This window comes from Bufo gargarizans, chromosome 1 (genome assembly GCF_014858855.1).
Source record: "Bufo gargarizans isolate SCDJY-AF-19 chromosome 1, ASM1485885v1, whole genome shotgun sequence".
Classification (NCBI taxonomy): Eukaryota; Metazoa; Chordata; class Amphibia; order Anura; family Bufonidae; genus Bufo; species Bufo gargarizans.
The window spans coordinates 405,990,137-406,015,486 of NC_058080.1; the positions used below are offsets into that span (position 1 = coordinate 405,990,137).

General features: G+C 45.7%; 2 protein-coding genes across 5 annotated transcripts in view; one reads left to right on the forward strand and one right to left on the reverse strand.

The window, feature by feature from the left end:
- Positions 1-4,153: 4,153 nt before the first annotated feature.
- EXOSC3 (exosome component 3) lies at positions 4,154-11,888 on the forward strand. The gene is made up of 4 exons (XM_044286185.1): positions 4,154-4,425; positions 5,424-5,573; positions 7,588-7,739; positions 11,593-11,888. Exons 1-4 carry the CDS (start codon positions 4,186-4,188, stop codon positions 11,795-11,797), a joined length of 747 nt encoding a protein of 248 aa, XP_044142120.1. The 5' UTR covers positions 4,154-4,185; the 3' UTR covers positions 11,798-11,888.
- Positions 11,889-17,049: 5,161 nt separating this feature from the next.
- TRMT10B (tRNA methyltransferase 10B) overlaps positions 17,050-25,350 on the reverse strand; it is a 28,914-nt gene continuing 20,613 nt past the window's right edge. For 2 of the 4 annotated variants that reach the window (XM_044286198.1, XM_044286222.1), the window contains 6 exons: positions 22,108-22,192; positions 21,812-22,005; positions 19,689-19,767; positions 18,940-19,007; positions 18,475-18,598; positions 17,050-17,250 (listed from right to left, as the gene is read on the reverse strand). In XM_044286198.1, coding sequence (XP_044142133.1) covers positions 17,120-17,250; positions 18,475-18,598; positions 18,940-19,007; positions 19,689-19,767; positions 21,812-22,005; positions 22,108-22,192 — 681 coding nt within the window. In that variant the 3' untranslated portion in view covers positions 17,050-17,119. Of the gene's footprint in view, positions 17,251-18,474; positions 18,599-18,939; positions 19,008-19,688; positions 19,768-21,811; positions 22,006-22,039; positions 22,193-25,350 lie in introns of all 4 variants that reach the window. The other 2 variants (XM_044286204.1, XM_044286213.1) reach the window with 2 other exon arrangements.

Here is a 25,350-nt window from a genome sequence, read left to right on the forward strand (position 1 = left end):
ATGTATCTAAAAGTTTCTATCATATCCCCTCTGTCTCGTCTTTCTTCCAAGCTATACATGTTAAGGTCCTTTAATCTTTCCTGGTAAGTTTTATCCTGCAATCCATGTACCAGTTTAGTAGCTCTTCTCTGAACTCTCTCTAGAGTATCAATATCCTTCTGGAGATATGGTCTCCAGTACTGAGCACAATACTCCAAATGAGATCTCACTAGTGCTCTGTAGACCGGCATGAGCACCTCCCTCTTTCTACTGGTAATTCCTCTTGCTATACACCCAAGCATTCTGCTAGCATTTCCTGCTGCTCTGTGACATTGTCTGCCTACCTTTAAGTCTTCTGAAATAATGACCCCTAAATCCCTTTCCTCAGATACTGAGGTTAGGACTGTATCACTGATTTTATATTCTGCTCTTGGGTTTTTACGTCCCAGGTGCATTATCTTGCACTTATCAACATTACATTTTAGTTGCCAGATTTTTGACCATTCCTCTAGTTTTCCTAAATCCTTTTCCATTTGGTGTATCCCTCCAGGAACATCAACCCTGTTACAAATCTTTGTGTCATCAGCAGTGGCGACTCTAGGATCAATATATAGGGGGGCACAGAAGATACACGGTCAAAAATGGGGGGGCACTAATAATTTTCACCAGCTAATCATACTACTGAAAAATACTAAAGCAGCCGCTTCCCCTGCAGCTACACCCCTGATGCCGGGGTAATATAATTAAGGGGTATCAGGGTACATTGGGTATAATATAACTGAGGAGGGCTATCAGACATTATAAAGGGGTAATATAGCTTACATTACCCCTGTATTATGTCCCTGATAGGATAGCACTCCTCAGTTATGTTACCCCTGTATAATGCACCCTGATGCCCCTTAGTTATATTATATAACTAAGGGATATCAGGGTACATTACACAGGGGTAATATAACTGAGGGGTATCAGGGTACATTATACAAGGGTAATATAACTGAGGAGGGCTATCATGGGACATTATACAGGGATAATGTAAGCTATATTGCAACTGTATAATGCCTGATAGGCCTCCTGAGTTATATTACCCCTGTATAATAATGTACCCTGATACCCCTTAGTTATATTATATAACTGAGGGGTATCAGGGTACATTATACAAGGGTAATATAACTGAGGAGGGCTATCATGGGACATTATACAGGGGTAATGTAAGCTATATTACCACCGTATAATGCCCGATAGGCCTCCTGAGTTATATTACCCATGTATAATAACGTACCCTGATACCCCTTAGTTATATGACCCTGCCGAGATCATATAACTAAGGGGTATCCGGGTACATAATTATACAAGGGTAATATAAGTTACTCAGGAGGCCTATCAGGCATTATACGGTGGTAATATAAGTTATATTACCCCCTGTATAATGTACCCCGATACCCCTTGGTTATATTACCCCCTGTATAATGTACCCTGATTACCCTCAGTTATATAACTGAGGGGTATCAGTCAGGGGACATTATGGGTAATATTATAACTAAGGGGTATCAGGGTACATTATACAGGGGTAATATAACTAAGTAGGAGGGAGGGCAGGCCATGAGGCGAGGTAGTGGGGGTATAGGGGTACATTTTTTTAAACTTTTTAGCAGGAGCAGAGAGAACTTAGAACATGAAGGCAAGGCAAGGCACTCACTGGCAGGCGGCATATTACCCCTGTATAATGTACTACCAATTATACCCTAAGTTATAGGGGTAACCATATCATCGGGGATAGGTTCAGGAGGGTCTGGGCGCAAACCAAGCAGGAGGGAGGGCAGGCCATGAGGCGAGGTAGTGGGGGTATAGGGGTACATTTTTTAAAACTTTTTAGCAGGAGCAGAGAGAACTTAGAACATGAAGGCAAGGCAAGGCACTCACTGGCAGGTGGCATATTACCCCTGTATAATGTACTACCAATTATACCCTAAGTTATAGGGGTAACCATATCATCGGGGATAGGTTCAGGAGGGTCTGGGCGCAAACCAAGTAGGAGGGAGGGCAGGCCATGAGGCGAGGTAGTGGGGGTATAGGGGTACATTTTTAAAAAACTTTTTAGCAGGAGCAGAGAGAACTCAGAACATGAAGGGAAGGCAAGGTACTCACTGACAGGCGGCAGCAATTTGCAAAGTCCGTTTGCGCGGGCGGGCAGGCACGCAGCAGCGCAGCTTTACGTGTCGACGACCGTGACGTCAAGTCGTCAACTCGTCTCTGCGGCTGCCACACTCCCAGCCTGCGCCCGCCCTGCACGCTCTGCCTCCGCGAGTCCGCTGGGTCTGAACGCCGCCCCCACCACGGCACCACCCCATCTGTCATGTGACTCCACTCCATAGCCGACGGACTGGCACTGACTGTATGTTACGTATCTGTGACTGTGTGTGTTCTCTTCTCTGTCAGTGTGTGTACTTTTAGTGCGGGCGGCCGGCGCAGCGATTAGCATTAGAGTCAGCGATATTCAGCGAATCAGCGGGGGGGCACCCGGGGGGGGGGGGGCAATTGCTCCCCCTTGCCCCCCTGTAGCGACGCCACTAGTCATCAGCAAAAAGACACACCTTACCATCGAGGCCTTCTGCAATTTCGCTGATAAAGATATTAAACAATATGGGTCCCAGAACAGATCCCTGAGGTACCCCACTGGTAACAAGACCATGGTCTGAATATACTCCATTGACCACAACCCTCAGCGAGAAGAGGGAGAGAGAGAAAAAAACAGGATCCTATAAAAAAAAAATGGATCATGTTGCATCAGTAAGGGTCCATTCACACGTCCGCAAAATGGATCCGCATCCGTTCCGCAATTTTGCGGAACGGGTGCAGACCCATTCATTTTCAATGGGGCCCGAATGTGCTGTCCGCATCCACATTTGCGGATCCGCACTTCCGCATCCGTGCTTCCGTTTCCGCAAAAAAATAGAACATGTCCTATTCTTGTCCGCTATTGCGGTCAAGAACAGGCATATTCTATTAGTGCCGGCAATGTGCGGTCCGCAAAATGCGAAACGCACATTGCCGCTTTCCGTGTTTTGCGGATCCGTGGCTCTGTGTATCCGCAAAACACATTGCGGACGTGTGAATGGAGCCTTATGCATAGGATCAGTTTTTTTTTTTTTTACAGGATCCTGTAAAACTACAGCATTTGCCAAGAAGGACTGCCTCCCCCGAGTTGAGATCAGAGAAGGTGTTCCATTGAAGTAATAAGCTGAAGCCTATAGTAGGCTTCTAGGCTTATTACTGGTATATTCCAATTCAGGCCTGCAGGGGGCAGCACTGGATCGTAATATACAGATCTTTGTATATGGTAAAGGATAAAAATCCGTGGGGCTTTTTACAGCGGTCAGTGATTTGGTTTCGGTCAGTGATTTCCATCAGTGATTTTGAGCCAAAACCAGGTGCGGCACTAAACACATAACAGGTGCAGATCTTCCCTTTATACCTTATGTCTGTGGAGGCTCCAATCCTGGTTTTAGCTCAGAATTACTGATGGAAATCACTGACCAAAACACTGACGTGTGAATGAGGCCTTAGTCTCCCTGCTGCCGTTAGATTCATCTAATTTATGACAAGGCGTGCGCCTCATCATTAGGTGCCTCTGTGGCAGTCCTTGCCCCTGGCTGGCAGAGTTTTTCGCCAACGTTTACACCTGTTTCCAGGAGGAAATGTTAATAATTTGCCCCAGGCCCAGCACGTCCCAGTCATGTGGCAGATGCCGCTTACAACTAGCCGTGCAACTAAATACTGTTGCATAGCCACTTGGGGACTTGCGACTATTTTAGACCCTAAGTAAATGTGCAGCCATTACTTTATACAAACTGCAATGTAATGGTTGCATGTCGGGGTCCACAATACATCAATGTACTGTCACCTTCTTATAATTATTTAATTTCATTCAGTTTTAGATAAAATCCATATTATTATTACGCTCTTTCAGTTATTATAGTTATGTATATCATTAGTTCTTATTTATTCACATAATAAAAAATACACTATATAAAAATATATTTTAGCCAACCAGTAAATATAACCTCAGGACAGATTAGGTGTCGGACAGCATTATACCAGCATCAGGGCCTGACACGCCTCTAGCGAGTCTGGCTCCTCCCACCCACGTGACTGATCACATGCTCATGACATCACCAAAGGTCCTTTAGCTTCCTTGCTCCTGGCAGCATGTCGTCAGTGCAGGATGCGGTGGGTCAGGTTGTGTTACCGGGGGACGTGCTCTCACTCCCGGCTCCGGTTACGGACGCCCCGCTCTCCCTGTCCGCTGCCTCCTCAGCTACTAAGCGGATGCGGGTGGTGTGTGGCCCGGGACTGACGCGCCATGGAGAGGACCTGCAAGTGACCAAGTGCGGGCTCCTGAGACACCGGGAGCCGTCTGTGTACTGGGTGGACTCTCATCAGAAGCGGGTAATGTCTCCTACGGGGAGTCACGTGGCACACCTCTCCTATTGGCATCACTTTCTGATGGTTGGGCCCCGCCTATGGGACCCCAGCGATCACAGTGATCAGGGGGTGCGGAGAGAAGCGGTCTATACTCTATAACTAAGCAACTTTTTCAGCATGTTGAAGGGGGCTTAAGATTCCCTGAAACGCGTTGTTTTATGCACCTTTTATTAAATAAAGAAGGACCATTATTTAAAATACCGGCTGAAGTAGGTTTGAAGCCCCGAAGCAGGAACTCTTTTATTCTCCTGTACTCTATAACTGCCTTCCATGCATAAATGGCAAATGTAGACAATTTGAAGTGAATGGTTCTGCATACGGGATATGTATGTGTGCATGAGCCCATACAGGCGACAAAGTGCTCCCATAATGGCCTCGTGAAGCTAGACGAAGAGGTCTTTTTAGTAGAAGATTTTAACAGTTTGGGTGCCTGGTATATGGATCGCAAGCAAAAGGTGCACTTCCCCTTTAATGGTCAAGCAGAGCCCCCTCTTCAGTGCCTGGTATATGGATCGCAAGCAAAAGGTGCACTTCCCCTTTAATGGTCAAGCAGAGCCCCCTCATCAGTGCCTGATTATAATAGATTGTAAGAGAAAGGTGCGCTTCCCCTTTAATGGTCAAGCAGAGCCCCCTCATCAGTGCCTGATATAATAGATTGTAAGAGAGAGGTGCGCTTCCCCTTTAATGGTCAAGCAGAGCCCCCTCATCAGTGCCTGATATAATAGATTGTAAGAGAGAGGTGCGCTTCCCCTTTAATGGTCAAGCAGAGCCCCCTCTTGGGTGTGTTTTTCTCCCCTGTTTGATGACATGAAGCTGCTGCAGCGCTTCTTGGAGCACATCCAGGAAGATGCTGACAGGAGGCTCAGTCTGCTGTGAAGGGTGGGGATCTCGGAGCCGGAATCCCACCAGTGAATTTGTTATATTGGGGATGCTTCTCACCCAGTATTGTCTGCTGTCCACAGTATGTCCCGGTGAAAGGGGACCACATCATCGGGATTGTCACCATAAAGTCTGGCGATGTTTTCAAGCTCGATGTCGCCGGCAGCGATCAAGCGTCGTTATCCTTTCTGGCCTTTGAAGGTGCAACTAAAAAGAACAGACCGAATGTGAAGGTGAGTCTACGTCACAGAGCTGTGATCATACAGACGGGGTCGGCAACCTCCAGCTGCTGTGAACTACAATTCCCAGCATGCCCCATTTACTGTGAGTGCAGCGGGACCCTTTGCCGGCTCATCCTCTGGCACCACATACACAATTCATATGGAGTGCCTTACATTCTGACCTGTTGTCTCTCCTGGTAAATACTTGCGTTCCCCCTGATTCAAGCTAAATATCCCAAAATACAGACTGTGTCCCTGCACATTTTCACAATGTCAGTCAGTGTTGGCAGAGCCAAGGAGACTGGTAACAATCAGTCGTCAATTTATTCACACATTGCTAGGAGGAATAAGAGAGGAAAAACACAATACAGTGTTAAGAGGAAAGATGGCCCAGAATTATTACACAGGGACTATAAGCAATTATGAAAATACACATATCGGAGAAACAGGTCCTCTAGTTTTTACTTAAAGGGGTTGTCTCACTTCAGTAAGTGGCATGTATCATGTAGAGAAGGTTAATACAAGGCACTTACTAATATTGTTATTATCCATATTGCTTCCTTTGGCTGGATTCATTTTTCCACTATATTATACACTGCTCGTTTCCATGGTTACAATCAGCAGTGGTGGCCGTGCTTGTACACTACAGCAAAAAGCACCAAACTATGTGTGCTCCCGCGGTCCTGGCCACCAGAATCGCTTGTGTCTCTTCCTATAGTGTGCAAACACGACCACTGCTGATGGATTGTAGGGTGCCCATAAGCCCTGGAAACGAGCACTGTATAATGTGATGGAAAAATGAATCCAGCCAGCAAAGGACGCAATATGGGTAATCACTGTACATTAGTAAGTGACTTGTAGTAACTAGATAAATGCCATTTGCTGAAGGGAGACTTAAGGAATAACTGACTTTGCCCCAGTACAGCATTAAAACGAATTTTGGAGCTAAGGGCTCTTTCACACTTGCGTTGTCCGGATCCGGCGTGTACTCCACTTGCCGGAATTACACGCCGGATCCGGAAAAACGCAAGTGAACTGAAAGCATTTGAAGACGGATCAGTGTTACTATGGCAGCCAGGACGCTATTAAAGTCCTGGTTGCCATAGTAGTAGTGGGGAGCGGGGGAGCGGTATACTTACAGTACTTACAGTCCGTGCGGCTCCCGGTGGCGCTCCAGAATGACGTCAGAGCGCCCCATGTGCATGGATGACGTGCCATGCGATCACGTCATCCATGCGCCTGGGGCGCCCTGACGTCACTCTGGAGCGCCCCGGGAGCCGCACGGACGGTAAGTATGCTGCTCCCCCGCTCCCCACTACACTTTAACATGGCTGCCAGGACTTTAGCGTCATGGTAACCATTCAGAAAAAGCTAAACGTCGGATCCGGTAATGCGCCGAAACAACGTTTAGCTTAAGGCCGGATCCGGATCAATGCCTTTCAATAGGCATTAATTCCGGATCCGGCCTTGCGGCAAGTGTTCAGGATTTTTGGCCGGAGCAAAAAGCGCAACATGCTGCGGTATTTTCTCCGGCCAAAAAACGTTTCGGTCCTGAACTGAAGACATCCTGATGCATCCTGAACGGATTTCACTCCATTCAGAATGCATTAGGATAATCCTGATCAGGATTCTTCCGGGATAGAGCCCCGACGACGGAACTCTATGCCGGAAGAAAAGAACGCAAGTGTGAAAGAGCCCTAAGCGACTACTAATTGAATAGCTTTTCATAGATTTCAATGCATTATTGGAGTGTATGAGAATTCTACTATGTTCCTACATAGTACATAGACTGCTGCACACTACATCTGGCTTCTCTGATCCTTGTCGGGGGGAGCCGGTACACAACTGGGAACGCGCACACCTGATTTTGTATTTTATTTTTTACTTTCCAGATGCCGTGGTCACATTTCACCATGGCCTCTGAGGGGTTAAATGTACGCAGGCACCACTTTTAAATGTACATTTTGGTCGGGAACATGATCGCTAACATTAAAAATGAGGTGGCACATGTTTTCTTGTCTTGCAGGTTGGCGATCTCGTCTATGGACAGTTCATTGTTGCCAATAAAGACATGGAGCCAGAGTTGGCGTGCATAGATGGCTCTGGCAAAGCAAACGGGATGGGAGTCATTGGACAGGATGGCTTTATGTTTAAAGTTTCCCTGGGACTTGTGAGAAAGTAAGAGACCTAGCACTTGTATTACACCTACCACTTTAGGGCACTGTACACCCTGGCATCATGGCTCCTGTTTAGAACGGAAAGCACGATGCCGTGATCTGCCTAGAGCTAGAATCACATGACCGTCACACTGCCGTTTTCAGAGCCAATTAGTGTCTATGGGACTTTCACATTGCCATTTTTTTAACGGCCAGTCCTATTTTTTGACGTTTTCATTGCCAGACAGACCCCACTAAAATCGATGGGCCCGTTTTTAACCCTTTCATGACTGAGGGCAAAAAAAGGCCTGAATGTCCAGGCAACTGTTTGTGATTTTGTGCACATGGCGCTTTAGTGACCGTAGCTTTATTTGTTAGACTACCAAAATAATTTTTGCAAATTTTTTTTTTTTTGACACTTTTTCTATTGACTTTTTATTAGTATTTATTTATATATATATATTTTTTTTAAATTTAGGTTTAATTTGGAGAAAAAACACCTATTATTAAAAATTGGTGACAGTTTCTATTGGCGATTGCATTTATTATCATTATTTTACTTATATTTAAATTTATTTTTGGCACATAATATGTCCCCCAGGAGGTCGTTAAAAGACCTCTGGGGGACACTGACTTTTTTTTTCACTGTAACTGGGGCATCCACAGGATCCCCAGTTACAGGGGAAAACAGCCCCCTGTGGGGGCATTACACACAGGCAGAGCTGATCAGGGTCTCCTTAGCCCCTGCAGCTCTGCTCATGCTCCAGCTACCCCCGGGGGTCACGTGACCGCCGGGACTAACAGAGGAATCGGCCCTGCCGCTTCCTGCTCCCTCCACCATGCGCTGGTTCAGAGCTCTCCTGCCGGCACAGGAGAAGGCAGAAGCGGTAATAAACCGCTCCCACCTGTGTCTGTCAGCCAGGACCCCACCTGCTCCTGCTAGATTGCAAGAGCTTTAGGGTCTATTCACACGTCCGTTTTTTCTTTCCTGATCTGTTCCGTTTTTTGCTGAACAGATCTGGACCAGATCTGGACCCATTCATTTTCAATGGGTCCTGAAAAAAAATCAGACATTGTGCTGTCCGTTTTTTTTCAGGACCCATTGAAAATGAATGGGTCCAGATCTGGTCCAGATCTGTTCAGCAAAAAACGGAACAGATCAGGAAAGAAAAAACGGACGTGTGAATAGACCCTTAATCCCAGCACTGATCAGCGCTGCCTGCACATGTGTATATACGTGCTATCTCATCAAATGCATCCGTTTTTAATTGCCATTACAAAGTGATTTTCGATAACAAAAATGTTGGAAATCCTGCCGGAATGACCCTGGACGATTATAAACAGAGCCTAAATGAGAATGTTTTTACATTGCATTAAAGGATATGGAAATTGTCTGATTGCTGGCCCCATGTGAATGGGAGCGGTAGTGTACATCACTGCTCCATTCACTTCTATGAGACTGACTCTGGTGGTGTCTACCACTCCATTCACATGGGGAAAGGGGCATCCGTGCTTCTAATTGCTGTGGGGGAGTTCATTTAGCGTAAGCCACATTTTTCATCACTTTTCAAGTTATTGTGTGACACTTAAAGGAAAGGCCTTCTGGCTCCAACAAATTTACTATAATTTCTGCCAGAAAATGGCTGTAAATTATAATTGAAATGTACGTCCGCCGATTACAATATTGGATTTCACTTTGATGCAGCCCAAAATCCGACGGATTTATTACAGAGGCATGTACCTACTAAAAACTGCGGCAGCCAAGATTTACGCAGACTCTAAACTAAAAATCCCCTGAGCATACATAGAAATGGGTAAAGGTGAATATGAATGTGTCATGGTTGTCCCTGCCTGCAGAGTTGGATCTGTGTACAATATATTGTATACTACTGTAGTCATGGAAACGGTTAATTGGTGGGGGTCTGACAGGACAGGTAATCAATATATGGATCCTGGAAAATCTCTTTAACCACCTAACTGTTCAGCCCGAGCCCATCTTTGGGAGAGGAGAGGGGGGCTGCTCTAGCTGCTAATATCTCTGATTTGGTAGCAGCTAGAGACATGGGCCAGTTTGAAAGACCAGAATGACTGTATTGGCACATCATCAGAAGGAGATATCACTGTTAGAAATCAAGTCGTAAATAAACGCGGTAAAACCTGCTTTTACTTTAGCTGCTTTCATTGCATCCCAATTTCTAACAGCCCTATCTTCCCATGTAGTGAGGCTAAGGCCGAATGCACACGTCCGTGTTCCGCGGCCGGGAGCGGTCCGTGGTAACACAGCCTGGCATCCTGTTGAGAGCAGGCGCGCACGGCGTCATTGGTTGCTATGACGCCGTGCGCTTCATGCCGCTGCTGGACTACAGTAATACACTATACGAGTGTCTCTGTCTGGAGGAGGGAGGGGCGGGGGGCAGTGGGAAAGCTGACAGCCTGCAGGAGGAAAAAAATTATTAAACTGCGTTATCAGAGACTAGAAAATGCCCCCATATGCCTGGGCCCCTCACACTGAATTTACTTACCTGGCTCCCTGCACCGCTGCTGCTGCTTCTCTCCGTGCATGGATGAAAGCATCCGGTGACTGAGACGAGCCTCCCTAGCCAGGTAAGTAGATTCAGTGTGGAGGGCCCGGGCATATGGGGGGCATTTTCTAGTGTCTGATAACCCCTTTAAAGTACTAAAGTTATGTTATTTATACCACACACTGAACGCCGTAAATAAATTCCACAAAAAAATGAAATTTTTTTTCTTTCTTTTCCCCATAAAAATAAGTAATATAATATATATATATATATATCTCACAAAATGGTTCCTAAAAACCTACAACTAAGGGTCCATTCACACATCCGTGTGTGTTTTGTGGATCCGCAGATCCTCAAAACACTGACACCAGCAATGTGCGTTCTGCACAAGAATATGCCTATTCTTGTCCGCAATTGCGGACAAGAATAGGGCATTTTTTATTTTTTTCGGGAACGGAAATGCGGACACATCATGCGGCCCCATAGAAATAAATGGGTCCGCAGTTCCGTTCCGCAAAATGCGGAACAGAATTGCAGATGTGTGAATGGACCCTAATCCCGCAAAATTTAGTGATGCGAGCTTCGGATGCTACATCCGAAGACGCTTCGTTCAAAACCTTAGATTAATACTGTACGGAGATTCGACTCCGAACAGTATTAAAATGTATGGGCTCCGATGAGCCGAAGTCGGTTATTTGCAAAGTCATCAGTGATTTCATTTAATAACTTGGGTAGTTGATTTTTAAAGTGGAAAACTACTTTAAAACTTGAATCCCAACTCTGCTTCGGTTCTAAGGTACCAGTCGACAATGCAGTGATGAGCAGGTGTAATTACAAGCAGCCGTCCCATTCACTTCAATGGGACAGCTGATCTGATATTGATGACCTATCCTTTTAGAGGAATGTAAGCCAAGCCTGCTGGTTTTGGTGGGGCTGGCCAACCATCTAACGTGTATATGGGCCTCCTGTCTGTCTCCCCCCACCCCGCAGGGCAGGATCCATTTCTTATCTGGTTAGATAAGCCACCAGAGGAGTCTGGCAACTGTTCAGTCCACTCTTCCCACTGTGAACACGTGCATGTTCTGCAGAAGGCTGTGTTCGGGGGTTTCTAGTACTTCCCTGTCATGGTATATATTGGCATGACTGTGGCGATGGCAGTGTGCAAAAGTACAGATCTGGGCACTAGAATTTTTTTAATGCCTTTGCCAATCAGGAGATAAATGATATTTTCACCATCTGAATCCCTAACAGGGCCATCAGAGCAGGGAGGCAAATTAAAAAGATAATGGCACATGAATTGATCATGGACTTTCATTATATCTGTGGATGACTAATGCATGCTTTTCATTTCAGGCTTTTAACCCCTCAGAATGACATAATTCAGGAACTTATGAATGTTTTGCCAATGGAGTTGGTCATTGGTATGAATGGAAGAATATGGGTCAAGGCCAAAACCCTGCAACAGACTTTAATTGTAGCGAATATACTGGAAGCTTGTGAATACTTAACTGCTGCACAGAGGAAACAGGTCTTTGCTAAGTTCTCCAATAATGTATGAAAGTGAATGCAACCGAGATGCTGAAATGGCTACTTTGATGTGCTCTAAATATATTCGTGTTTTTTTTTAAATAAAATATTTTTGTCACAAAGACCGTGTACCATTCATTGTGTTGCCTTCCTGCCAAATTAATATTTATCATTAGTGTCGCATTTAAAAGTATTCTAGACACAGAATTACAACTTCTCATGTCCCATGCTCGATCACTGCGTCTGTGTGATCCCACCCTTGTGATTGGAGGGGCTACCAGCAGTCGGGCCATTACTGATGACACTTATCACCTATGCACAACCTCTTTAGGTCACATGTGGAGTGCAGATAATCCAGATATTTCAAGAAGGAACCAGCAGCAAATGGTGAACACAATGACCTATAGCTCAAAGCTCGTTCAAGAAAAGTAAAAGAACATACTTGGTGTACCTGTCACTAAAACATTTTGTAATGTACTTTATTGGGGAGATTTTTATTTTATTTTTTGTCTGTGTGTGTTATAAAACAGAATATAGTCTTTATCAAACTTCTAACAGCGATGTAAAGGAGAATCTGTCTTCAGTTCTACTGAGCGCTGAAGACACCTGGGTAACATAGACTTCCAGCCTGCCACTTGTCACTACCCCAGTCCCTGACTATGTACATGTGCCCTATCACTGCCCATCACTCTGCCTGTCTGACTTGTTACACACAGGTGTCTTCAGCACTCAGTAGAATGATGAAGACTGACTTTCCTTAGCAATGTGCAATTAGAGCTTTACAAGACTCTAAACTGAAATGACAGGGCTCATTCGGGTAATTGGTGGCAGTATTAGACTGCCAGATGATCGCTAACAATCTGCCAGTGTAATACAGGCTTTACTCTTAAATTGCACCAGATATATCACAGTGGCTGATAAATCTCATCAGTAGACTGTTTAGTCAAAGTTTACCAACTATGGGGGTCATTTACTATCAGAAATACACCTATACAAGGTGTATTTCTGACGGAGACTGCAGCACAAATAACCTAATCTGCCACTTTTCCATGCTCGAGCCAGGTCTAAAAAAAAAAACTAAAAAAAACAGGCGGGTTGGCAGGCCCATCTCAGTCATCATTTTCTACCTGTTTTAGGTGTAGAATATGGTCTAAATTTAAGTCAGCAAGGAAGCTGCCTTACATTTAGACCGGCGATGGATACGCCAAAGTTATGTAGAGATCTGTGCCTCTAGCTAACCTCCACGGATCCACCGCAAGGGCTTATTAAGACCAGCGTCTAAAATGCCGATCTTAATAAATGACCCCTATATGTTGGCTTAGTATTAGGCCTTGTGTGCATCCGTGGCCGTTGTGCCGTTTTCCGTTTTTTTTTCGCGGACCCATTGACTTTCAATGGGTCCGTGGAAAAATCGGAAAATGCACCGTTTTGCAGCCGAGGCCGTGATCCGTGTATCCTGTCCGTCAAAAAAATATGACCTGTCCTATTTTTTTGACGGACAACGGTTCACGGACCCATTCAAGTCAATGGGTCCGTGAGAGAACACGGATGCACACAAGATTGGCATCCGTGTCCGTGATCCGTGGCCGTAGGTTGCTTTCATACAGACGGATCCGAAGATCCGTCTGCATAAAAGCTTTTTCTGATCTAAGTTTTCACTTCGTGAAAACTCATTTCCGACAGTATATTCTAACACAGAAGCGTTCCCATGGTGATGGGGACGCTTCTAGTTAGAATACACTGCAAACTTTGTACAAGACTGGCCCCTGCTGCCTGGCAGCACCCGATCTCTTACAGGGGGATATGATAGCACAATTAACCCCTTCAGGTGCGGCACCTAAAGGGGTTAATTGTACTATCATATTCCCCTGTAAGAGATCAGGGCTGCCAGGCAGCAGACCCCCCCCCCTCCCCAGTTTGAATATCGTTGGTGGCACAGTGTGCGCCCACCATCGCCCCCCCCCCCTCCCTCCCTCTATTGTAATAAATCGTTGGTGGCACAGTGTGCCCCCACCATCGCCCCCCCCCTCCCTCCCTCTATTGTATTAAATCGTTGGTGGCACAGTGTGCCAACCACCATCGCCCCCCCTCCCTCTATAGCTGTAACATTGGTGGCAGTGTGCGGTCTCCTATTCCCCCCCCCCCCCCCCCCCCCCCATCATTGGTGGCAGCGGAGTTCCGATCGGAGTCCCAGTTTAATCGCTGGGGCTCCGATCGGTAACCATGGCAACCAGGAAGCTACTGCAGCCCTGGTTGCCATGGTTACTTAGCAATAGTACAACAGTATAAGATTCATACTTACCTGCTTGCTGCTGCGATGTCTGTGAACGGCCGGGAGCTCCTCCTACTGGTAAGTGACAGTTCTTTAGCAATGCGCCGCACAGACCTTTCACTTACCAGTAGGAGGAGCTCCCGGCCGGACACAGACATCGCAGCAGCAAGCAGGTAAGTATGAATCTTCTACAATTGTACTATTGCTAAGTAACCAGGGCTGCAGTAGCTTCCTGGTTGCCATGGTTACCGAACGGAGCCCCAGCGATTAAACTGGGACTCCGATCGGAACTCCGCTGCCACCAATGATGGGGGGGGGGGGGGGAGAATGGGAGACCGCACACTGCCACCAATGTTACTGCTATAGAGGGAGGGGGGGGGGGGGGGCGATGGTGGTTGGCACACTGTGCCACCAACGATTTAATACAATAGAGGGAGGGAGGGAGGGGGGGGCGATGGTGGGGGCACACTGTGCCACCAACGATTTATTACAATAGAGGGGGGGGCGATGGTGGGTGCACACTGTGCCACCAACTATATTCAAACTGGGGAGGGGGGGGGGGGGGGCTGCCCCCTGCTGCCTGGCAGCCCTGATCTCTTACAGGGGAATATGATAGTACAATTAACCCCTTTAGGTGCCGCACCTGAAGGGGTTAATTGTGCTATCATATCCCCCTGTAAGAGATCAGGGCTGCCAGGCAGCAGGGGGCAGTCTTGTACAAAGTTTGTAGTGTATTCTAACCTGAAGCGTCCCCATCACCATGGGAACGCCTCTGTGTTAGAATATACTGTCGGATCTGAGGTTCACGAAGTAGCTCATATCCGACAGTATATTCTAACATAGAGGCGTTCCCATGGTGATGGGGACGCTTCAAGTTAAAATATACCATCGGATTGGAGAAAACTCCAATCCGATGGTATAAAAGAACTCCAGACTTTACATTGAAAGTCAATGGGGACGGATCCGTTTGAAATGGCACCATATTGTGTCAACATCAAACGGATCCGTCCCCATTGACTTGCATTGTAATTCAGGACGGATCCGTTTGGCTCCGCACGGCCAGGCGGACACCAAAACGACTTTTTTTTCATGTCCGTGGATCCTCCAAAAATCAAGGAAGACCCACGGACGAAAAAACTGTCACGGACCCCGTTTTTGCGGACCGTGAAAAAAAACTGTCGTGTGCATGAGGCCTTACTCAGAAAATGCACCAAAATCGTGTGGGTCAAATAACACCAAACAAATAAAAATCTTCCCATTATACCTGATCTCTGTGTGGCCTTTTAGGCTAGCCTTAGCTAGATTTTGGCTCACAATCACTGATCAAACAAATGGCATAGCGATCGCTCCTCTTGTGTATTGCAAGTGAGTGTATTGCAGACACTCACTTGCTAAATTGGTATGTGTAATACAGGCATTAGACATCCACAGAATACGCCATAAATGTTTGATAGATGTGGGTCCCACATCTATGTGAAGAACAGGAGTCACCAGATCCCTGTCCCAGCACATCCAGAAGAATGAATCTCTACTCATTTCTATGGCACATAGGGGTAAAACCACACCTGTGGAGTTTGGACTTGCACATGGAATGGTGATCCTCTAAAACAGAGATGCCCAATCTGCGGCCCTCCAGCTGTTGCAAAACTACAACTCTCAAAATGCCATGATAGCTGGAGGATGTACAGGGCATGCTGGGAGTTGTAGTTATGCAACAGCTGGAGAGCCACAGGTTGGGCATCCCTACTCTAAACCCTATTTGGTCTTTTATGCAAATCATTTTGAACTGTGCTTGTGTGAAAGTGACCTACAGTAGCTTTCTCAGATTTTGCTGCTCTCCATTCACAGACTGAAATAAGGACTACTGTATTTTTCGCTTTATAAGACGCACCTCGGGTTTAAGAGGAGGAAAATAAGAAAAAAAAGTTCATCAGACCCCCCCATAAATATCAGGACACCACATCAGATTAAAATAAAAACCATCTCTTACCTGTCCTGCGCCGCGGCAACTCTCCACCTCCGGCAGAAGTCGCACTCCCCTGTCTTCCCGGCCGGCGCTGCTCTGTCACCTGACTGCATGCAGTGTCAGGTCATAGTGCGCCGGCAACATGAATGAAGACCGGGAGGGTGAGTATTACAAGCGCTTGCAGTGCTTCACTCCCTACTCCCGGCCCCTAACGCATACTAGTGAGCGCTTGCATAATGGAAGCGCTCACTAATATTCGCTTTATAAGACGCATGGCCATTTCCCCCCCACTTTTTTTGTGTGGGGGGGGGGGGGGGCGCGTCTTATAAAGCGAAAAATACTTTATATATTTATTTTATTATTCTACACCAGGTAGTTGCTTAGTTAGGCTAGTTTCACACTAGTGGCAGCCTGTTCCGGCAGGTGACCAGCCTGCCGTATCCGTGCTGCCGCTAGAGCACGTGTGCCGAGAAGCGTCTGCCAAAACAGCCTGCCGGAGAAGGCTGCCACTAGTGTGAAACTAGCCTTAACACACAGCAAGAGAGGTGGTATTGAGAGCTGCGCCAATGCTATGTAAATAGCAAACACTGCGGCACCTACTCCTGTTCTAAAAACTGCAACATTTGAGGAGAAATAAAGGTGGACATTTGTGAAGATTGGAGTAAGTTATAGTAAATCCAACATGGCCTCAATATGCTCTACCCTTCATCATTAAGCTCATCCCTTTTGAAAAGGGTCGAGTAGCTCAAAGTCACAAATGATGGCGCAAATATGGTGTGCACCATAATTTGCAACTTTATAATGCCAATATAGTGGCGTAAACAGATTGATAGCTGCCCCTCAAAATGTGTACTTACAAAATGGTTTACATAGCATAATGGAACTGGTTTTAAACCATGTTCGTAAAATCTAGACTATAATTCCCGATACTTGCCAGTATTACAAGTATTGTATCAGCCTTTTCTTTTAAATTCTGAAATGTTGAATGTGATGTAAGTTTACAGTGTTTGCTTTCTGTTAAAGGAAAATTAAAACAATATTTAGATTTTTGAAAATCCTTTTTTCCTGTTAATTTTTTTTTCTTCACAATAATTTAGTTGTAAGTAGATGTAAAACTAAGTAAAAGAGGATTCCTTTTCCGGTATGATTTCTCCTGGGAGAACAAAGCCTTTTCCTGGTGACACTCCAGCTTTCAGCGCTTCCGGCCAGCTCTGTGTTTCACTGTAGGTGCGTAAAATATCGAACACTGTAAAACAGAATAACGTATTTTAATGAACACTGGGACATAAAAACATCCTGCACAAAAACAATGAAGATGTATTGGCAAAAATATTGGGCCTTGATCAAGGCCATTTTCACACGGACACTAAGGAGTCCATATGAAAGGTGCAATACTCGGCCCTTGCATAGGAACCCTACAGTGATCCAAGTACAGTGCAGCTGAACAATAGAAGGGTACTCCGTTCATGTGAATGTGGCCTTATAGGAAATCTATGATGGTCTAGTCCTGTGGGTTTCTGTTACTAAGGGCTCATGCACACCGTATGTGGACGCAGGACCCATATAATCTGCATTCTAAAAAAAAGTAGTGCATGCACTATTTTTTTGCGGTGTGGAGGCACTGACAGAAAAACCCACGGAAGTGCTCCATAGGGCTTTCGATCCGTGCCTCCGTTCCGCACAGTATCTCCCGGATTGCAGACATGTGATACGATGCACACACGGCCGATGCCCGTATATTGCGGACCCACTATTTGATCAAAAAGTCACACACACTCCAAAATGATATCAATAAAAACTACAGATTGTGCCCCCACACAGCTCAGTAGATTTAACTATAAAAAAAAAAGTTTACATTTATTTTTACACTATTTAGACATAAAAAACCTATACATATGTGATATTGTTGTAGTCGTACTAACCCAGAGAACGAGGGGCACAGGTCAAGGTTTTGCCACAAAGGGAACAAAACACGTAAAACGGTGGACGAATAGATTTTTTTTTTTTTTTTTTCAATTCTACCCCATTTGGAAATTTTTTCCTCGCTTCCCACTACATTGTATGCCATATTAAATGGTGGCATTAGAAAGTACAACTTGTCCCACAAAAAAAAAATACGACGTCATACAGCTATGTGAACGGAAATATAAAAAGGTTAAGGCTTAAGGAAGATAGTGAAGAAAAATAAAAACGCAAAAATGAAAATAACCTCCGGTATCCTAAGGGTTAAGGAAGAAGAAATATGATGAAATCTCTGAAAGGAATGAACAGATTTACCTTCTTCCAATCTGCAGAAGCTGTTGCCATTTTTTTTAAATGATGCATGGAAAAATACCTGTACATGGTACAACTACATTGTTGAGACATTTTGGTGAAAAAAAGGTGTCTTTGGTGTTCAGCTCCTGCACCAGTACACATACAAGCGGAAAGCTTCACTTTCTGGGCGAATATAAAAACTTTTGTGACTCGCCTTGATTGATAGCCAGTATCTCGGAGTGGAAGTTCTTCACATTAACCTTCTTAACCATGTATTCCTGTATTGGCAGTCGAGCAGTTTGCAGGCCATTGTGTTTAGCTTTTTGATATGTTACTTTCTAAAAAAAATAAAGTTATATTTTGTTATAAAATGCACTAAGAATAATTCAAAAACTGCTGAACAGGCAAAGTCAACACTGCTCATTTATGTTACTCCTTCTGTGTCCTTGCCGTGGTCACTGCAGGCATCAGTGACCCCTAAGTACAATGTATAGGTTGGATCCAATGAGGTTTCACTGAAAACTGCAGAAAAGTCCTCAAGCAAACAATGTTTCTCTATGGAAGTTACTGCAGTCGCTTGGGGATGACTGCTGCATGTAAATGTACATTTCTCACCAGTTCTGATTCAGTTCACACAGTAACACCACAAACTGCTGAAATATGTCTTTAGTTATCACACCTTCTGGACACTTTCATCCACAAGTCCTCCAAGAATATACACTTTTGTAGGATCAATGTCTTCCAGGACTTAAAGAAAAAAATAGGATTAGACTTATTTTCAATTTTTGGGGGAATATTTGAAAATAAAACCATAAAGGAAATATATAAATTAAGTGACCAGAAACATTACAAATTTTTAAGAAAAGAGAGACTTCTGTTACAAAAGTGCAGTTGTAGAATTTTAAATGACATGCAATAAATCTTTTCAAAGGTAATGCCTTAACATGGTGTCCACTGAGGCCAGAGACACCAAATACTGGAGTCTGCAGAGCTCATGCCTGTCCATTCCTGTGTGCACATCAGGGGCGTGGGAACCTAAAGTGGCCCCATGTCGTAGGTGGGTCCAAATTCATAGAAGGCAGGGCAAGCAATACCGTAGCACAGCACTAACTACTACCCCAGCAAAACCAAATACCAAAAAGGCCGCACAAAACACTGCCAACACAATACAGTTGAATTAAGGAGGGCACATGCGGCTGCCGGCCAGGTGCATAAGTACCTGTTGCTCCTAACAGTTATTAATGCTGAGAGCATCAGACCATTTCTAACTGACCATGAGGAGGGCACCGGTGGCCCCATGAGCATTGGCCCACCAGGAAATTTCCACCTAGGGTTAATGGCCAGTCCACCCCTGGTTCACATTTACTATAGGAATCTGAAACCACAATAGCTGATCGTGCTACAATACATCAAAGTCAATCTACTTACCATGGTCAGAGTCTGGAGTGAGATAAACTATTGTCTCCAGTGCAAACAGATCAAGAAAGCTGGCTTCTGTAGTTTCAACCTGAAAATAGAAAGACCCTTAACCCCAAGTCTTTGAAAATCAACCAATAAAAACAGCAGATATTTTAGTGGTCAAGCATGTAATATGCTCCCCTATTATTATATAGTAGGAGACCTTTAGATAGTAATAAGGATTATATATAAAAAACATGAGGCAGAAAGTTATATAGCTCACAGAACGCCAAGGTGACTTCTAAGGGCTGTTTCACACGAGCGGATGCCGTGCGTGACATCCGCTCCGTGAATGACAGCCAAGACCCGATGCAGATTGCAGAGGCAAGGAGCAGTAACATGGTTGATAATGCTCCGTGCCTCTCTGTGACCTCTTTACTACGAAATCACAATGACAACTTTATCTCACTGTGATTTCGTAGTAAAGAGATCACAGAGCATTATCAGTCATGTTAATGCTCCGTGCTTCTGCAGTCCGCATCGGGTCTTGGCTGTCATTCACGGAGCGGATGTCACGCACGGCATCCGCTCGTGTGAAACAGCCCTAATAAACTTAAAAGGGATTGTCCCAAGGTTTCAAATTGTTCACCTATCCCCAGGATAGGGGATAAGTGTTTTATTGGTGGGGATCCCGTGTCCCCTGTTTAAGTAAAGTTAAGCATGGGCACTGCTGCTCTATTCACTTCTATGGGACTGATGGAGATAGCTGAGCACGATATAGTGGTCTCTCAAGATTAGGGATCGACCGATTATCGGATTTACCGATATTATCGGCCGATATTCAGGATTTTGAACACTATCGGTATCGGCATCTATTTTGCCGATATTCCGATAGTGTATGGGGAACACAGATCGCGCTGCTGACAGCGCTCTCCGTGTTCCCCTTAGCAGCACAGGGGAGAAGGAGCAGTGTCTCCTCCCCCTGTGCTGCTCCTGCCGCCAATGTAAGGACAGGGGACAGGAGGAGGGGAGGAGCTATGGCCACTGCTCCACCAATGAAGATTAATCTATCATTCATTCATATACAGGAGGCGGGAGCTGCAGGATCACATAGCCGGCTCCCGACCTCTATGAGCAGTAGCTGCGATCTGCGGTAGTTAACTCCTCAGGTGCCGCGGATCGCAGCTACTGCTCATAGAGGTCGGGAGCCGGCTATGTGATTCTGCAGCTCCCGCCTCCTGTATATGAATAAATGTGAGATTAAGCTTCATTGGTGGCGCAGTGCGCCCCCCCAAGCCCCCCAGTATCAGACATTGGTGGCGCAGTGCGCCCCCCCCAAGCCCCCCCAGTATTAAGCATTGGTGGCGCAGTGCGCCCCCCCTCCCCCCCAGTATTAAGCAGTGGTGGCGCATAGGGCCCCCCCACCCCAGTCGCAGTGCGCCCCTCCACAGGATCCCCTCTCCCTTGCTCCTCCGATCGGAGCCCCAGCAGTGTAATGCTGGGGCTCCGATCGGTTACCATGACAGCCAGGACGCTATTGAAGCCCTGGCTGCCATGATAAGCTCCATGCTGCTGTGTGCACAAAGCACAGAGCAGCAGGGACAGTGTGAGCTCCTATTCACCCTGATAGATCTCTATCAGGGTGAATAGGACAAGGGTTCTAGTCCCTAAGGGGGCTAAAAGCTAGTTAAAAAAAAAAGTTACAAAAAAATAATAAAAACACCAAAATATTAAATATAAATGAAAAAGAAAGATTTACAACAAAAAAATACACATTAACAATAAACATTAATTTTCAGCAGATTTGTGGGAATTTTTATTTTTTTTTCAAAAATGAAAATTCCCAGAATATCGGTATAAATTATCGGCTATCGGCCTGAAAGTTCACAAATTATCGGTATCGGCCCTAAAAAATCAATATCGGTCGATCCCTACTCAAGATACTATATTAATTGGTTCCAGGACGACCATTGTATGTTGAAACCATTGTAAGTTGAGTAATCCGTTCCAAAGCCCCAAAATGTCATCCAAGATAAGAGAAAATGAAGATTTAAGAAAAATAAGCAGATAACTAAGACAGGTAATATAAGTCTTTACATATAACAGTCAGGAATAGCTGCTAAATAGTAACTGATATACTGTAGCTATTTTACCAGAAAAGTGGTCTTGATTGGTTGGATCTCAGTCTGAGACATTGTATGTTGAGTCTGGTTTAAACTTACGATGGTCAGAAAAGGCCATTGTATGTTGAAAATATTGTATTCTGAGGCCATTGTATCTTGAGGGATCACTGTACTCTGGATAGCGGATACACTTAAATCTTGGGACAAGCCCTTTAAATGCTGATCTGAAACAGTTATAATTCAAGGAGAAGAACTTACCAGATAATGGACAAATCCATCATTCATTCTCACACATTCATCATATAACAGACTGTTTTCTACAAAACCTGTCAGGTACAGCCAAAATGGTTTTGCAGCTTTCTTGTTGGAACCATAAAGTCTTCTGATTTGAGCAGCAAGGCGGCACATCTCCTAGAACACCACGAGCAACACATAAGCATTAAAAAAATACATTTTCCCCCAAAATGACACCAAAAAGCAAAAGGTCCATGCCTAATATAAAAGGAAGTGCTGGTGACACGTTAATAGTAAAGTCCACCAGTGTTGTGTAATGGAGAAGTGGAGGACCTGGTGTGTAGAACACCTGGAGGTCTAGCAGGGTCATGTCTAGTTGATGTGCATGTTGCTCAACAGTCTCCTGAATGCATTGGTGTGATCTACATGTACAGGGCTAGATGTATACTGTCATTGAGGGAAAATGTGTTGGCAGAGTAGGGGATTTAACAAAGTGCATCCTGGCAAGGTTCCTGTATGGGGCGTTCTAGGTTCACAGTGAGGGACACAATCCACTGCCCTTAGGTCTCTTGTCTCCAAGGCAGGTTATCAGTTAAGCGAAATTTGGAATAATGGTCACCTTTAATAATTTTAACTTTTAATGATATTTATATTAAAATAATTGCCCTAAGATAAGGTGCAGAGAAACAAAAGAGCAGGGTAGAAATCCACCCTACTCGTGGTGAATGTACAATATCTCTAGGGAGGGAGGGAGGAAAGGGGGTGCTGGGTCTCAGCCCCTATTTTTACCCTGATAAAAGGGCCCTATTCCTGCACTCCGCAACCTCCTAACAAAAGCCCTCAGTTGTCCCTAAGCAGTGCTCTGACTGCCCAGCTTCGTCCTGAAAAGGGGACAGGTGAGGGGGGAGGATTCCCTAGAAGCAAATGAGGTACACCACCTACAGAGACGCTCCCAGGTCCCTGGTAGCGACTGTAATTGGTACACTAGACTTGTAAGGATCAGTGTCCTGAGAGAATGGTGTGTGTGGGTGTCACGGGTTGATCACCCCACACATATACAATATTGTGCTGAAATGCTCAGTATCCATAGAATGGCCCGACGCGTTTCTCTGTTATGTTACAGTTCGTCAGGGGCCCAAAAGAATGGATATCAGCAACAGTAGCGGCGGCCTGCCCTCTGGTTGGGACAGGTCACCAAATTCCAACTAAACTGTACTCGGCAATGGTTATTAACAGCTGATATGTATCATGTCTCCTTCATACATCTCCCATAGTGTGGCAGTATAGCATAAGCCGCAATCACAAGTGGGGGTGGAAGGAATACTACTTAGCTCGTCAGGAGTGACCGGTCAGTGGACCTGTTCCCACGATGCAGACTGGTTCCAGTTCCTCCCCAGTCTGTATGCTGGATCCCGCGTGTGGCAGTGCAGCAAGAGACGCCGGCACCGCTGCACCATTTAAGCCGTCTGCGTCATCTGTGCTCCGCCCATCATCCCCACCAGGTGACCCATCACGTGACCGCAACGTCATGGTCACGTGGGGCGTCATGTGGTCGCAGGTCCTGCGACCATGGTAAGATGGGGAGAAGTTGACAGGCTGTTATTGTGGTATACGGGTGTGCTTACAGTATATAAGTCACAGTCGCTAGCCCCCTATACAGAAGTCTCATTGGGGTAACCACAGTATTGAGTCCCCATGAGACTGGAGCGGAGATGTTGTGTGGGGATGCCCTACAGAGATAGGGGAGTCCCACACCGTAATAGAATGAATGAAATTCCATATTCATTCAGGTAGATGGTGCGCCGCTGTCAACCACAAACAAAGTGGCGCAGCGTCACCTATTAGGGTATTTTGGCCAGTAGAGATAGGGGAAAAACAGCAAGAGATGTATCCTTAGATTTAGTTACCTATGCACTCCAGTCACCTATGCAATAATTCACAGCAATGTCCCTGAAGTGTGTGACGTTATATCAAAAGGGTCACATAATGGCAATACCTGACCCTGGTTATACCCAAAGGGTATATAGCTGCGCAGGAGGTAGGGGATATAATCAGATAAAACAGCTAAATGAGAGCTGTTCATTTAGTCCCTGTGGGTGAACAGTTTTTAATTGAAAGATCCACCAGGTCTCTCTTTGTAGGATCTTTTGGTCCCAATTGCCTCCCCTATTTGGGGGTGGGACAGCCTCAATACCCATGAATCGGACTTGTGAGTAATCCCCGCCATGGAACATTGTCACATGGCGTGCCAGGGGGGTATCCTTATGATGACGTAGATCCCCCAGATGTTCTCCTATCCTCCTGCGCAGCTCCTGCTTGGTTTTGCCAATATATTCAAGGCCGCATATACATTGTGCACGATAAATCACACCTCTGCTGCGACAATTTATGAACTGTTTGATGGTATATGTGTGATTTGTCACATGACCAGTGAAGCTATGCCCCTGTTTGATGTAGGGGCAGGCAACGCACCCACTGCAGTGGTAGGAGCCATGTGGTGCTCTCAGCCATGCAGTCGACGCGGTGCCAGCACCCGAGTAATGGCTATGCACCACATGATCTTTGATGTTACGCCCCCTTCGATACGTGACTTGGGCATATGGGGCCACCATTTTTTTCAATGTCTGGATCGAGCAGGAGAGTTCCCCAGTTTTTCTTCAGAATCTCCTTTACCTCTTCAGCCCCCATGTCAAAAGTGCCTATCAAACGTATCATTCTTTCATCACTTCGGGATCTCTGTGGATGTAACAGCCCTGTACGGTCAGAGGCAAGTGCCCTCTGATAAGCTTTTCTCAGGACATAGTCTGGAAACCCCTTTTCCAGAAATCTTTGGCGGAGGTCCCCCGCCTGTTCCTTGAACTGATGGATGGAGGAACAATTCCTTCTCATCCTCAGGTATTGACCTGTAGGAATGCCTCGTTTTAGAGGGCCGGAGTGAAAACTCTCCCACTCCAACAAGGAGTTTGTGGCTGTCGGTTTTCTATAAGTCTGTGTGAGGAGTTCACCCTCCGGTCCCTTATCAATCCGGATGTCAAGGAAAGGCAGGGAACCCGCGGACATCTCATGTGTGAACCGAAGTCCGAGTTGGTTCACATTAAGAATGTCCACCAGGTCTCGGAAGGTGTCTGCCGACCCCCGCCAGATAATAAAGATATCATCAATATATCTGGCCCACATCACCACTGGTATGGTGAGTGGGCTAGGGGGGGGGTCGGTGAACACCATTTCCCTTTCCCACCAGCCCAGGAACAAATTTGCATACGATGGGGCACAGGGACTCCCCATCGCGGTGCCCTTGAGCTGGTGGTAAAAGGACCCGTCAAAGATGAAATAGT